This window comes from Larus michahellis, chromosome 7 (assembly GCF_964199755.1).
Source record: "Larus michahellis chromosome 7, bLarMic1.1, whole genome shotgun sequence".
Classification (NCBI taxonomy): domain Eukaryota; kingdom Metazoa; phylum Chordata; class Aves; order Charadriiformes; family Laridae; genus Larus; species Larus michahellis.
This window is the reverse complement of record NC_133902.1, coordinates 42,112,780-42,124,845: the sequence shown is the minus strand read 5'-3', so window position 1 is coordinate 42,124,845 and position 12,066 is coordinate 42,112,780. Positions and strand designations below refer to the sequence as shown.

The 12,066-nt window shown below is 41.2% G+C and overlaps 1 protein-coding gene across 2 annotated transcripts in view; it reads right to left on the bottom strand.

The window, feature by feature from the left end:
* Window positions 1-12,066, bottom strand: part of ITGB6 (integrin subunit beta 6) — a 50,069-nt gene that overhangs the window by 31,415 nt on the left and 6,588 nt on the right. Inside the window, exons 1-4 of one of the 2 annotated variants that reach the window (XM_074595348.1) lie at window positions 4,206-4,327; window positions 2,823-2,887; window positions 2,303-2,379; window positions 1,484-1,563 (exon numbers count right to left, since the gene is read on the bottom strand). In XM_074595348.1, coding sequence (XP_074451449.1) covers window positions 1,484-1,563; window positions 2,303-2,363 — 141 coding nt within the window. In that variant the 5' untranslated portion in view covers window positions 2,364-2,379; window positions 2,823-2,887; window positions 4,206-4,327. Of the gene's footprint in view, window positions 1-1,483; window positions 1,564-2,302; window positions 2,380-2,822; window positions 2,888-4,205; window positions 4,328-12,066 lie in introns of those variants that run through there. The other variant, XM_074595347.1, reaches the window with a different exon arrangement.

The following is a 12,066-nucleotide window of genomic DNA, read 5'->3' as shown; positions in this document are numbered from 1 at the left end:
GATGGGAACAGTGGTTTGTTACTCATCAGACCGAATCTGATGTCCTTGCTCAGGCAAAACTCTCAGCGACTGCTTCTTGAATACAGTGCACATAAAAATCATGTACCATTATTAAAACTTTCACAGGGAGATCCATATCACCTCCCTTAGTTACACACTTTGAGTTGCTGGCTTTTCAAAACGTGTGTGAAGAGGCAAAATCATATTTCAAATACAACTGCAAGGTGTGTTTTTGTCCTACAGAAAACAGTGGTTCCTTTGGAGGCATTTGTGTTTACCCTGTCGCTAAAGCTCCTGCTTCTTTGGCACTCCTGATGTGTTGTTCTCTGGCAAACAAGTCAATGAGCTTATGAACAAAGAAAAAAATCATTTACTGCTATGAAGTTTTCAATAGTTCCACAGGTGTTTTTTCTTAAAAAAAAAAATCAATAAATTCTGTTTCATTTTTGTTTTCTGAAAATACATGGCAGTAGTCAAAATTACGTGACCACATTTCATTTCAAGAAAATCCTGTTTTGGTTGTTAAGTACAACCATAAAAACTACTGCAAACACACTAACGTGGGTGAGGTTCTTTCCCATGGTTACAATTTTTGCAAACTGCTTTGTTATTTTTTAAAAAAGTGCTGTTTGGTCTTTGTCAGCTACTACATCAAGCAGTATGTTAGTTCCATCCTAGGTACCATTTTGCTATTCAAAAAAGCAAGAAATACTTTTAACAGCAAAGGTGTAAATCAGAAACTATTAAGAAAGAGACTTATTTAATTTCTCTATTATTTCTGGCGAGTTTTTAATTGTGATAGCTGAATATCTTGCTAGCATTAATGAACTGAGACCTAGAATATTTACTGTGAAATAGGGAGATATTACTCAGCATCATTTACAGGTGAAAGTTTTAAAAGCAGAGATGTTAAGTGACGTGCCTGGGGTTACACAGAAAGTCTGCAGCAGAGATATAGGAAACAAATCCAGATTTATTTTTTTTAAGCCCAATGTTTCAGCCATAACACTTACACCTAGATCATACTAATTATAAAACTGATGCTATCATTATACTTAAAATCAACCACAGATTAATCATTTGTATGTGCAAACTGACTGCAGCACCTTCTGCTTACACTGTCTGGCTTGGCATATAGTACGTAAGATGCAGTCTGGTCCCTGACGATGTCTGGTGCTTCAGCATCAGCGCCGTGGGTGAGTCAGCCCTGAGGCTGATGACATGAGACCCTCTAATAGCACAGTTATTTCTGCCTTAGATGAGGAAGGTTGTTTATAAAAAAACCCAACCCAAACCAACAATGAATAATAGACCATAAAGTCTAGATCAAATGCCACTTTTGATCCCCAGGAAGGCTTCACTAAGCGTTGCGTGCATTACAAAACCACAGGCTGACCCAATTAAGTCAATACTTCACCACTCAGAGCTACTACAAACACTTTAAGTCTAACTTTGAAAATTTTTTTTGTATCATTTACTCTACCTCTTGAAAACACCAAGCGCAGTGTGGTCCGGAAAGCAAACAATCTTCACAAGTCACTGCGCTTTCCTGAGTACAGGTCCCTAAATTTAAATCCAAGAAGATAAAAGACTATTAATAATGTGTTTTAATCATTCTATGTATGAAGAGTCTTGTCATTTAGAGAATGTGGGAGGCGAAAAATGTGCACATTTATCCATATTTAGGATTACTGATAAAATTCCTTCATAATGGTATTTCTATTGGTAGAAGGTTAACTTTCTAATAAAAATTAAAATGCCACAATTGCTGGCAATTAACATACTTACTTTTGCATTCTTTATGGATGGCATTCACTGAGAACTTGTTACTTGTTTTCTCCAGTGCACCTGATAAAGTCTTACATGTGTTTCTGGTATGGTGCGGGTAAGAAATTCCCAATGTAGCCAGGGATATTAAAAGAACAGATTTATGTTCACTCTATACGCTTAAAATTGCTTCACTCAGGTCTGTAGATACGATTTTAATATATTGTGCAAATGCCAGTGAAACACTCAGTCACAGGTATAGCATTAAAGTTTCTCAGTGGATCAAACAGTGATTAGTATAACCAAAATTGCTCAAACGCCCATCTCTTTCATACATGTTGTGCTATGTAATGGCCACATAAATCTTAGATGAATTTGCAGGGTAGCCCTACAGCAGGCTGTCAAAAAAAAAGAAAGTCATTAAACTGAAAGAAATGATGAAATACTGGAGACAGAAAGCTATTTCGTATCAACTTCAAGCGAGAAACAATGCAAAGATGATTTTGAAATGGGTCTCCCTACCCCTGAGCCTTACCTTGCACACAGTTATTTCTCTGCAGAAATAGGAAACAGAGGCAAAGCAATTCAATCCCCATTCGTTTTCAGTGCTGGCTGCGTGACAAAAAAATATCCGCGTGTTAATTATCTTCCGAGTAAGGGTAGAATGTCGTAAAAATCATACATTCCCAGAGGGTATGTTTTCAGATGTCACCTACACCAGATTGCGAGGAGACTTCAACCCTACCGGGACAGACCATGAATAAAAGTGAAAACAAGGGCTACCTGGGCAGGTAAAGAGGACAAGCTGTGCATAAAGTAACGTGAACATGGTTATCACTTCCTTGTTTTCCTGGACTCCTTATAAGGTATAAGGGGAAAATTCATTCAGGTGAGGATTTCTGTCAGTCGCTCTGGGTCCTAGAGCAGCCCAGACAAGAGAGCAGGTTTTTGTGTCTACAGCAACTTTTAAAAGGCTGCTCTAGAATAACGCCTTTAATCATTCCCTGAGGAAGTGCATTAGGCTGACAGGTCACAGGATTGCCACGTGAGCATACCTGGAGAGATGTAAAAATCCCATTTTTTCAGATTTCCTGATGTGGAGGGAAACGTCTAAAGGCAACTGTGAAACAAAAACAAAAAGCAATCACTTGCGAGATTTGAGGATCTGGCTTCAGTAATTCAAGATACAGAGTATGTTTATTTTGTTAATATTGCAAACTAAAAAAGAAATGATGCAGTTGTGGATTTTTTAATATGCAGAAGGAGGAATAATTGCATTCTCAGTTCTGCAACTGACTTGAAAAAAAAATCGTGTCAGCTTTAACTCTGTGTAATAAGCGGCCAAATATTCCACAGCACAGATACAACAATATAACAAGTTATTGCTATCTCTTTTTTTTCTCCCCGCACCTGGAATGAAGGCAAAATATGTATTTCTTACAACCTTATTAAAGGAAATAAAATTTCTTATTCGTAGATTTCATCTCTTCCCATCCTTTGTGCTCTGCTATTGTCTGTTTTGAAAATCCTTTGTTCAGGACAAGCCCCCTCTTATCATTAGGGTTTGCAACTGACTCTACACAGTGCAGCATAAAATTATAGTTTCATCAGTTGTGTTGCTAGCCTGAAAACACACATCCTCTTTTTTCCTACAGTCAAAAATCCTACCAAAGCTAGCTCATAGGGACTAGGTCGCTCTCACCAAGAGAACCGGCAGGATCAGACCTCCCTTTTCAAACTGGTGGTAGCTGCAATCTTGGGGCAGGATGTGATGGCAGGGATGGGTCTATACTAGTTAAACTCAACACGCCTGGAAACATTTCTGGGTATTGAGGCCAACTGGCACAGAAATACCTGAGTTTATGCTTGCAAACTGCCTATTGGGACCCTTCTAGCAACCAAATCGTGCCCAGAAATTGTTTGCAGAGAGTGTTAATTGGAAGAGGTCAAATCCATGCCAAGGAGCATTTTAACAGTTTAATAGTATAGACAATCTCATTCTAGTGGCTGGAAATATTCCCAGGCACATCCGATTTTACTAGTATTTGCACAGTCTCTGGGTAGTTTCACAGCAGCTCAAGCTGGGTTACGTCAAGCCAACCTTTGCCCTCTCCTTGTGCTCCCACCCCTTCGCTCCTACCAGTACTCACGTCCAAACAAATACTGGGCTGATTCCAACTGAGCCAATTGTAATCCAACCATCTTCCACAGGGAAGGTGGGGAGCTACTTTTCAGCTGTGGGGGGGTCCCAATGTGTGGCTGCCCAGCCCTGAGCGAGTGCCGGGTCAAGGGAGGGAGCAGGAAAGACAAGCAGAGTTAGCAGGAAGGATGGGCATACGCTGGGCTGAATTTAGCCCAGCTTAGGCTGTTGTGGAACCATATCTTAACATTTCTATTCACAACAACATTCCTAAGCCTCCTCCAACTGCTTTCTCTACCTTGGAGTGTCCTTTGTAAGGCACTTGTTCAGCTACAGCGATTTCCTGTGGCATGAAAAAAGCATCGATTGGATCACGTTCCCTCAGCTGGTGAAGATGCAGCTCTATGAGGCCAACGTCTGTACCTACATAAGGTCAAAAAGAAGTGGAGTCAACTGAAAATGTTAGCTCCTACTCAGAAAAAAATCCTCCTGTAGTGCCATCCAACACATCTTATTTCCCTGGTTTTAATTTACATCTGTGTTCGCATCCTTTAGTATTGTTGCTATGTCTACAGCCTTGCAGAGCTCCAAAACCCAGTGTTCTCCCTTTCAATGTCACTTTGTAGCTCTTACTAGCCCCTGGTAATATAATAACACTTCAAAGCATGGGCTCAGAGGACTTGGTGGCAGTCCTGCAGCCACCAAAAGGCACCAGACACCAGCAGTGTCACGGATTAAGGACCAGCCAGATGAACAGCTGGCAATTAGCAAGTACATATTCTTAGATTCAAGATATCAAACTTTTTAGTGTAGAGAGAACAAATAATACGGCCTACATAAAATTTACTAATTCTGTTTGATATTATCAGTTCCCCGCTTGCTTGTGTGGTAATATTTTATATAGGTCTTGGCAAGGAGAGCATGACTGGAGGCTAAGTGCCTGCCTCTGAATGGGACAGCTGCCAAACACTGAATAGGTCTTGCCTGGATAAAATAACTAAGTTTCTGCAAATTATTAAGAACAGACCTCCTCACGTTGACTGGAGAGAGCAGAGAAGGAAAAGAAAGTAGCAGAACAAACAACTGGGGGAAAAAAACGGGAGAAAAATCAAGGTCAGTTTTGATTTTTAAAAACTCACAAAATGAGAAGCTCACAAGACTGGGCGAAGGTGGGAATAAAAATTCAGGGATAAGGGCACAGAGAGGTCCAGGAAGGAGATGGCAAGTACCAAGAGTAGATCTTGGGCAAAGCAAGAAAATGTAAGCAGGAAGCTGACAGATGATTTTTGTTTTGAAATGTCACCAAATATCTTGTGTAATATCTGAAGGTAAGTTGACCAGGAAATTCTTCTACTAATTTAATGCTTTGTTGGCTTGAACTATCACGCATGCTAGAAGAGCAGAATTGCAATCCAGAGTAGCCACCATGATGTGGGAAGGATGTGTACAAGCCTCTGGGGTCCTGGCATTGCCTGGTTTGACAGCAAGGTTTCCCCTCTTTATAAGGTTTCTAAGACAGAGTCTTGTTTCGTTCACACAAATTAGAGGCATCAATTCAATGAGATATAACAAAAAGGTAGTTTATACTACAGAACAAACACAATTATTATTGTTTTCATCAGCCACGACATATTCATTTGGAGCAAATTCTGGTCTCAGTTAAATCAGTGTTACGGTTTTATAATGACACATTAGAACAGAAAATAGCTGCTTATCTTTCAGTATGGGCAATGATGACCAATGCAAGCCTGTGGTTCTTTAAAATATAATAAAATTTGTATAGGATAAAATCTCTAGTGTATTTCCCCCATACCTGGCACTTATAATACATGAAGAGATCACAGCAAGATATTCTCTTCATCCAATCAATTTTTAATGTTGGGAACAGGGAATAAGAAATAAACTAAAAAACATTAGACTCAAGTTGCGTTTCATTAATATTAGCAGGTTTTTTTTTCATCTAGAACAATGGTGTCTCTTTTCTAGCACACTGAGCTGATTCCACAAGTCAGCCCGGTGGTGGGTCTGTAAAGGTTCCAGAATGGGAAGTGTTTGCCTACAGGACCATGCCTCACCATTGGCTCATTCAAATCTAAATATTACTTCATTTTTGAAAAAACACCAGCCTCTCCTGCAAATAGGGTATGAACTGATGTAGCATAATTACACATACAGGGAGACCAGCCCAAGAGAAAACAACAATTAGTTCCTTTTGTGCTGGACAAAACCTGGAAGAGGAGGCATGCTAGCTCCGGTGAAAGCTTATCAGTCAACATAAGAGATCAGTAAGCTCATCAGAGCAAGGAAAATCTCTTTTAATTAGAAGCTGAAGAGCTATCCATATGGAGGAGAAATTCTTGTAAACGATCTCTCAGCCTCACGCACAACCCAGCTCTTAATCCCCAATGCTCTTCTCATACACACTCTCACCCTGAAAGCCTGGAAAAACACAGAGCAATTTAAAGTCTGGATGTCCCACAGGCTGAGACCATTCTCAGAATATTTGCAAAGGTGGGGAGGGAGAAGTGTCTCCTGCACTTCAGAAAACATTTCTCTCTTCTTGCCCTTCATCAGAGAGTTTTGTGGGACTGGAAGCAGCGAGGTGGGGTCTCCCTTCTCTCCAGGACATACAGGGACACTCACCTCCTCACTGCATCTGTAAGAGGCAAAGGGCTACGCTCCTTACGTCAGAGGCAGGTTGCTTTGCATTTGAAATATCTGGTGACTTTATTCTCTGCCTGGTTGGCTTCCAAATCAAATCTGTCTGAAAAGTTCCTGACGATCTCTAATGGGGAATCAAAGTAGATTTTAAAAGTTTGGGTCAAGTTATTACCTTTCAATCAGAAAGATAGTAACTGAAGAACATGCAAAAGTCTACAGAATGAGTGGTTAAAATACTTTCCTCCCAAAGAAGACATACATTCTGTAGCTGCACGGTCAAGTGTTCTAGACTCTTGGGCCTGCAGAAATGGAAGGCATTTTCTTTGGAAAAAGTCTACCTGGCAATATATCCCTCAGCAGCCTGGCAGACCCAGTTCCACATAACGGCAATGACGGATGTTTCAGAGGGTGCCTGGCAATTAGCTAAGCAACAAAGCCTGAAAAAAAGTTTCTAAGTGTGAAACTTAGATTCATCTCTAAGGAACTAGAGATGATTTGAGTAGCCACATAGCGATGTGAATGTCCTGCAAACAGGACAGTCCAGCACAGACAGAAACCACACACAAATACTGCAACAATACTGGAAGGACTGTCCTGTCTCCACCTCTGCTGCAGCCTAGATGCTGGCAATACTTTAAGGAGTGCTGGCAAAAACATTTAAAGAGGAAGCAACAATCCCTAATGAACAGCTATATTTAATGGGGAAAACCACAATGATGGTGAATGCAACTAATTGGTAATTTTTACTTTTTTTTTTTTACTTGAAATTTTTCATAGATATAAACAAAAGTGTCACCTATCAAATCACTGTGTAAAGCAAATAAATGCATCTGGATTTATACATTTTAAATGCCGCTTGATACTATTCGCTATCTCTTTCTTTGTTTATCGGCATGGTGAGAGATGGGTATTGCTCCAATAGTAAATGGCATCGATCCAAAGAAACCGCTACAGGCATTTGGGTCCTGTATAAACGACACGGAACCTGCAGTGAGTGAAGATCTGAGCGTGCAGTGACTGAGCTGCTCCACTCCAGCTCCCGTGTTTTGGGGTGTACTAATATCACGCCCCATTAGGGGCCTAGGATCTAAACGCTGCTGTTTGGAGTAACCAGCAGAGCCCACTCGACAAGCGGGCAGGTTTGTGGAAAGGCAAAGCCCTCTCTTACTCTCCTCTCCAGGTGTTTTTGCTACGCACGATGGAGAGCAGTTTTAGAAGATGAGGGGCGTCTGTAGCTCCTTCCAGTGGGTTGCGGGAGCCGAAGAGCCACACAGAGGAAAGGAACTTTTCCCCTCCTGCTCCGAGCAAAGCAGGGTGTTGGGGATTCGTGACTCAGGCCATGATTCATGCTCTGGTCTCCTCTCGTTTACGGAGCAGCGCGCTGCTGTTAGACGAGGGCAGAGAGTGAAGTCAACAACCCACCTCTGAATAAACAGAGAGGAAAAGGAGGAAGCAGGAGGAATTGCTCACCACCTGTGCCATGAACGGGCAGGCAACCCAGGGTGTTTTCAACTCATATTTACCTTGCCCGCAGCTCTGACCTGTCTGGTTCCAGCCGAGGGCGTGAGCAAACCTTTGTCCTCGGTTTTCTTCACATGGGTGAACACCTTGAAAGATTTGTTTGCTTTTCAGATTTGAATACACTCTCACACTCAAAGACAAATAACCTCTGAACTGCAGAAGGGCTCAGGTGGAACCAGTGGGAAAAATCATGTGGCGTTGGAGCGGGACTGCCAGCCAGCCAGCCATCCCACGGCACTCAAAACGTGCCAGGGATTTCCACACAGCCTATCAAATCTGGCCTCGGGTTTTTTTTGCTTTTTGCAGCTACATGGTACACTTTGTTCTCCCTCTGCTGTAAAAGCCTGGCGCTGGGGCACCAGAGCAGGCACCTCTGCTCAGGGCTGGTGCAAGGCTGAACACGCTGGTGGTGGGAACCGCACGGAGCACGGACTCCACAACACCTCGGACCTCCCACGCTTCAGCTGGAGAGCTTTCTGTAACTTAGTCCCTTCCAATTAATGTGAAGTGCAAACTGGACCTGCTGTCCCCATTACAGAAGGGCCAAAGGGAGTCCTGAGACAGGCGGATTGCAGCGGCCCCAAGAGAAACACGACGGTTTAGCACAGTCCTGCGGCAGGCTGGGCTGGGAGACAACCCAGAGGGAGGACTTGCTTTTGAAAAAGCCAGTAGGGCTGTCTAAATACCATGTATTCAGGCGTGATTTATCCAGATGTGAATTCTGAACTACTGAGCTGGGATTAAATCATAGAATCACAGAACGGTTCGGGTTGGAAGGGACCTTAAAGATCATCTCGTTCCAACCCCCTGCCATAGGCAGGGACACCTCCCACTAGACCAGGTTGCTCAAAGCCCCATCCAGCCTGGCCTTGAACGCTTCCAGGGATGGGACATCCACAACTTCCCTGGGCAACACCTTCCAGGGTCTCACTACCCGCATAGTGAAAAATTTCTTCCTGATATCTAATCTATATCGCTTGTAAAGGGTTATTCCACTCTGGTCTTACACAGAGAAAATAAATTTATCTTATAGTTGATCTTTCTGCACTTAAACCTACAGGTCAGTGCTTTGCTGCAACACAGGGTTTCAATAAGGTTAATCTAGAATAACCAAAACAGATAAGCACGTTTTGCTCAACAGTTGCTAAAAACAGAGGAAAATGGGCTCAGGCACTGCCTGAAACCAGCTACGTTTCTGAAGCTTTACAGGAGTTATTCTGAACTTGGCCAGCACGGTTTCTATTTACAGACCACTCGCTCCCGCCAGTGGGTGCAGGCTCTTTCTGGGGAAAGAACAGGATTTAGGGCTTCAGGAGCCTTTTGTGCAGAGTGCTGCCATCTTATGGCTACTCTGGAGAAGAGAAATGATTACTTTCAAACTTGCAAGGAAAAGAGGTGTTCAGATACTAGCAGCGCTATTACCTTTTGGCAATATTTTACCTTGCTACATATGTAAGAACCTTTGGAGATGTTCATATCTTTGTTAAACAATTGGTCGTTTATGTTATATTGGAGTTATAATTTTTGTTAGTATGCTTTTTTCAAATTCCCATCTCATCTGCCACCGTAAACAGAACATCACTTCTAGCGTCTTTGTTATAAGCTCAGTTACATGATTCTGAAATGTCAGAAATTGTTTCCAATATCTTTGTCAGTATAAATTGTTACTGTATTTTTAAAATCTTGCCTTATTGTTATATGTGTTTTTCATATGGAAATAGGAAGGAAATTCAAACCAACAGCATCCACTCTCATGTAAACAGAAACATCGGAAAAACAACCTTCTATAGAACGCTTAGTACTTCTACAATTCTTCTTAAAGAACTGTTAAGAACTGTTCGTACTATATATCTAACTAAAACCATGCAAGACTAAGAACATGTAAATAGAACTATCTCTAAATAAAAATAAGATCAACTAAATCCATTCCAAGTATTTTGGCTGAGTAACACCAAAAGCATATGGCAGGGCAGATTTACCCTAACTATGTTTTCCAGGAGTTCAAAATGATTGATCAGGTAAATACTATCAGTAATATTTGATGCACCGATACCTTGTTCTTCTTATACGTTTGCAACCGGATTGCTGTGCTTCGGTTGGACATTTAGCACACAGAATCATCAAAATTTTAAACCAATATTTTAAAAAATTAATTCTTAACATTTTGTAGCATGTTAATATGTCACAGGAGGCCACAGAGTCATGCTTACTATCTGAACCGATAAATTAACAGAAATTTCAAAAAATACTATTGCCACGGTAGTACAAAGCACAGCACTGCAAAGGATCTCATAGGTACTGAAGACGTGTCCTTTCACATTACACAACCGTGTTAATAAACTTATGAAAAATCCATCATAAGACTACTCAGACTGTTTAACTCCGTGGCAGAGAGGCAAACAGAAAGTGGCTCTACTCACCTTTACGGTATATGCAAGAACTAGGTGAGTTCTGTGTTATCCAATTTGCAAGCAAATAAGTTCCATTTTACTGTGATAGCCTCACCTACAGCGGTTTGTTCCTGTCACTCTTACTAGAAGACTGTTTGAGACTTCACTCTTCTCATGGCTGAAAACCGCCTCAGCTCCAGCCTGGATGAACTAACTTTCAATTTATATCCATTTGTTTTAATGACAACATTGTCTGGTAACTTAAATAACTTCTTTCCTTTCCTAGTATTTCCCTGCCCTTCTTTCCCCTCCCCTTCATGTAGTATTTATAGACAGCAATTGTACATCCCTCGTTCTTTGTTTTGTCCAGTGCTACTTCTCTGCGCTTCTTTCAATGCTCCTTCCTAATTATGGGTGACAGGCTGTTCACAGTACTCCAGAAGAGCTTTGAACAGTGCCTCCCACGACCATGTCTCTGCTTATGTATCCTTCCTTAAGTCTCCTGCATCATATCCAAGGCGGACCATTTGTGCCTTTCCCATGGCTCCATCCCAGCTCTCTCAGCATCCTCCTACGACTGACCAAGATATTATGGTCTTTCTCTTGCCCAACTGATAAGCCACGATTTATAAGAGAAATTGTTCCCACCACAGTTTATGTATGATGTCGCACTTGGGCTGTTATATTCTACCCCACACCTCCAGCTCTCAAGTGCCCCCAGAATGCATATAGAACTGTATGGATATTTTTCTCATCTGACCATGCCTCTTCTAGCAGCAATGAAAGTATTAATACCTTCAGAGAGTAGCTGAAACCATGATGCTTGAAAAACTCTACCCAAACTTTAGGTAGCCCAATAATTCCCTTTCCAGAGCAGATGGGATCATACATAAATTTTCTCAGCCCAAATCCATTGTATTAAACATTTATTGCTTTCATTCTATTTTCTCTATTTTGTCTCCACACCCTTATTTATTCTTTCAGGCAAAAATGTGTAAAAGACTTCCATATTACTAAGGTCAGATTAACGAAGCTGTAGAAGTGAGGTCACTTTTTCTTCTGCTCTTCTCTCTCCTTTGTTTTGACAGCTCTTTTAAGAGACGCTTGCTCCTGTACTTGAAATTTAATTTGCTCGTTCTTTCAGCATTTTAGGATGGATAACAGACATCATTCCACTATGGGCCTACTATACTCTGGATTTACTTTTCAAGTTTGTAAATGTTAGCTTTTATTTCTACAGATCCTTCCCATCCTGATTCTATTTTTCTCCATGATCTATACCATCCCTGTCACAGAAAAGAAGAAAAATAATTTATTTGGTTTGGACAGTATCTACACAATCTTTAAGGTCTAACCCTTGCCAGACCCTCTTTTATTTGTGTGGTAAAATAAACTTTTGGTCTTTCTAATTTTATTTACCGATGGTAAGTCTATAAACTTGACAAATCTGACTGCACTCTCTGCTTCTTGGTTCCCAAGACGCTGTTTTCGTTGATCATCTCGTGTGGTGGGATTTCATTCCCCTATGACTTTCACTCTCTTTGTTCACTCCAAAAAACTTCTTTTTGAAAGATTTATTCATTCAAT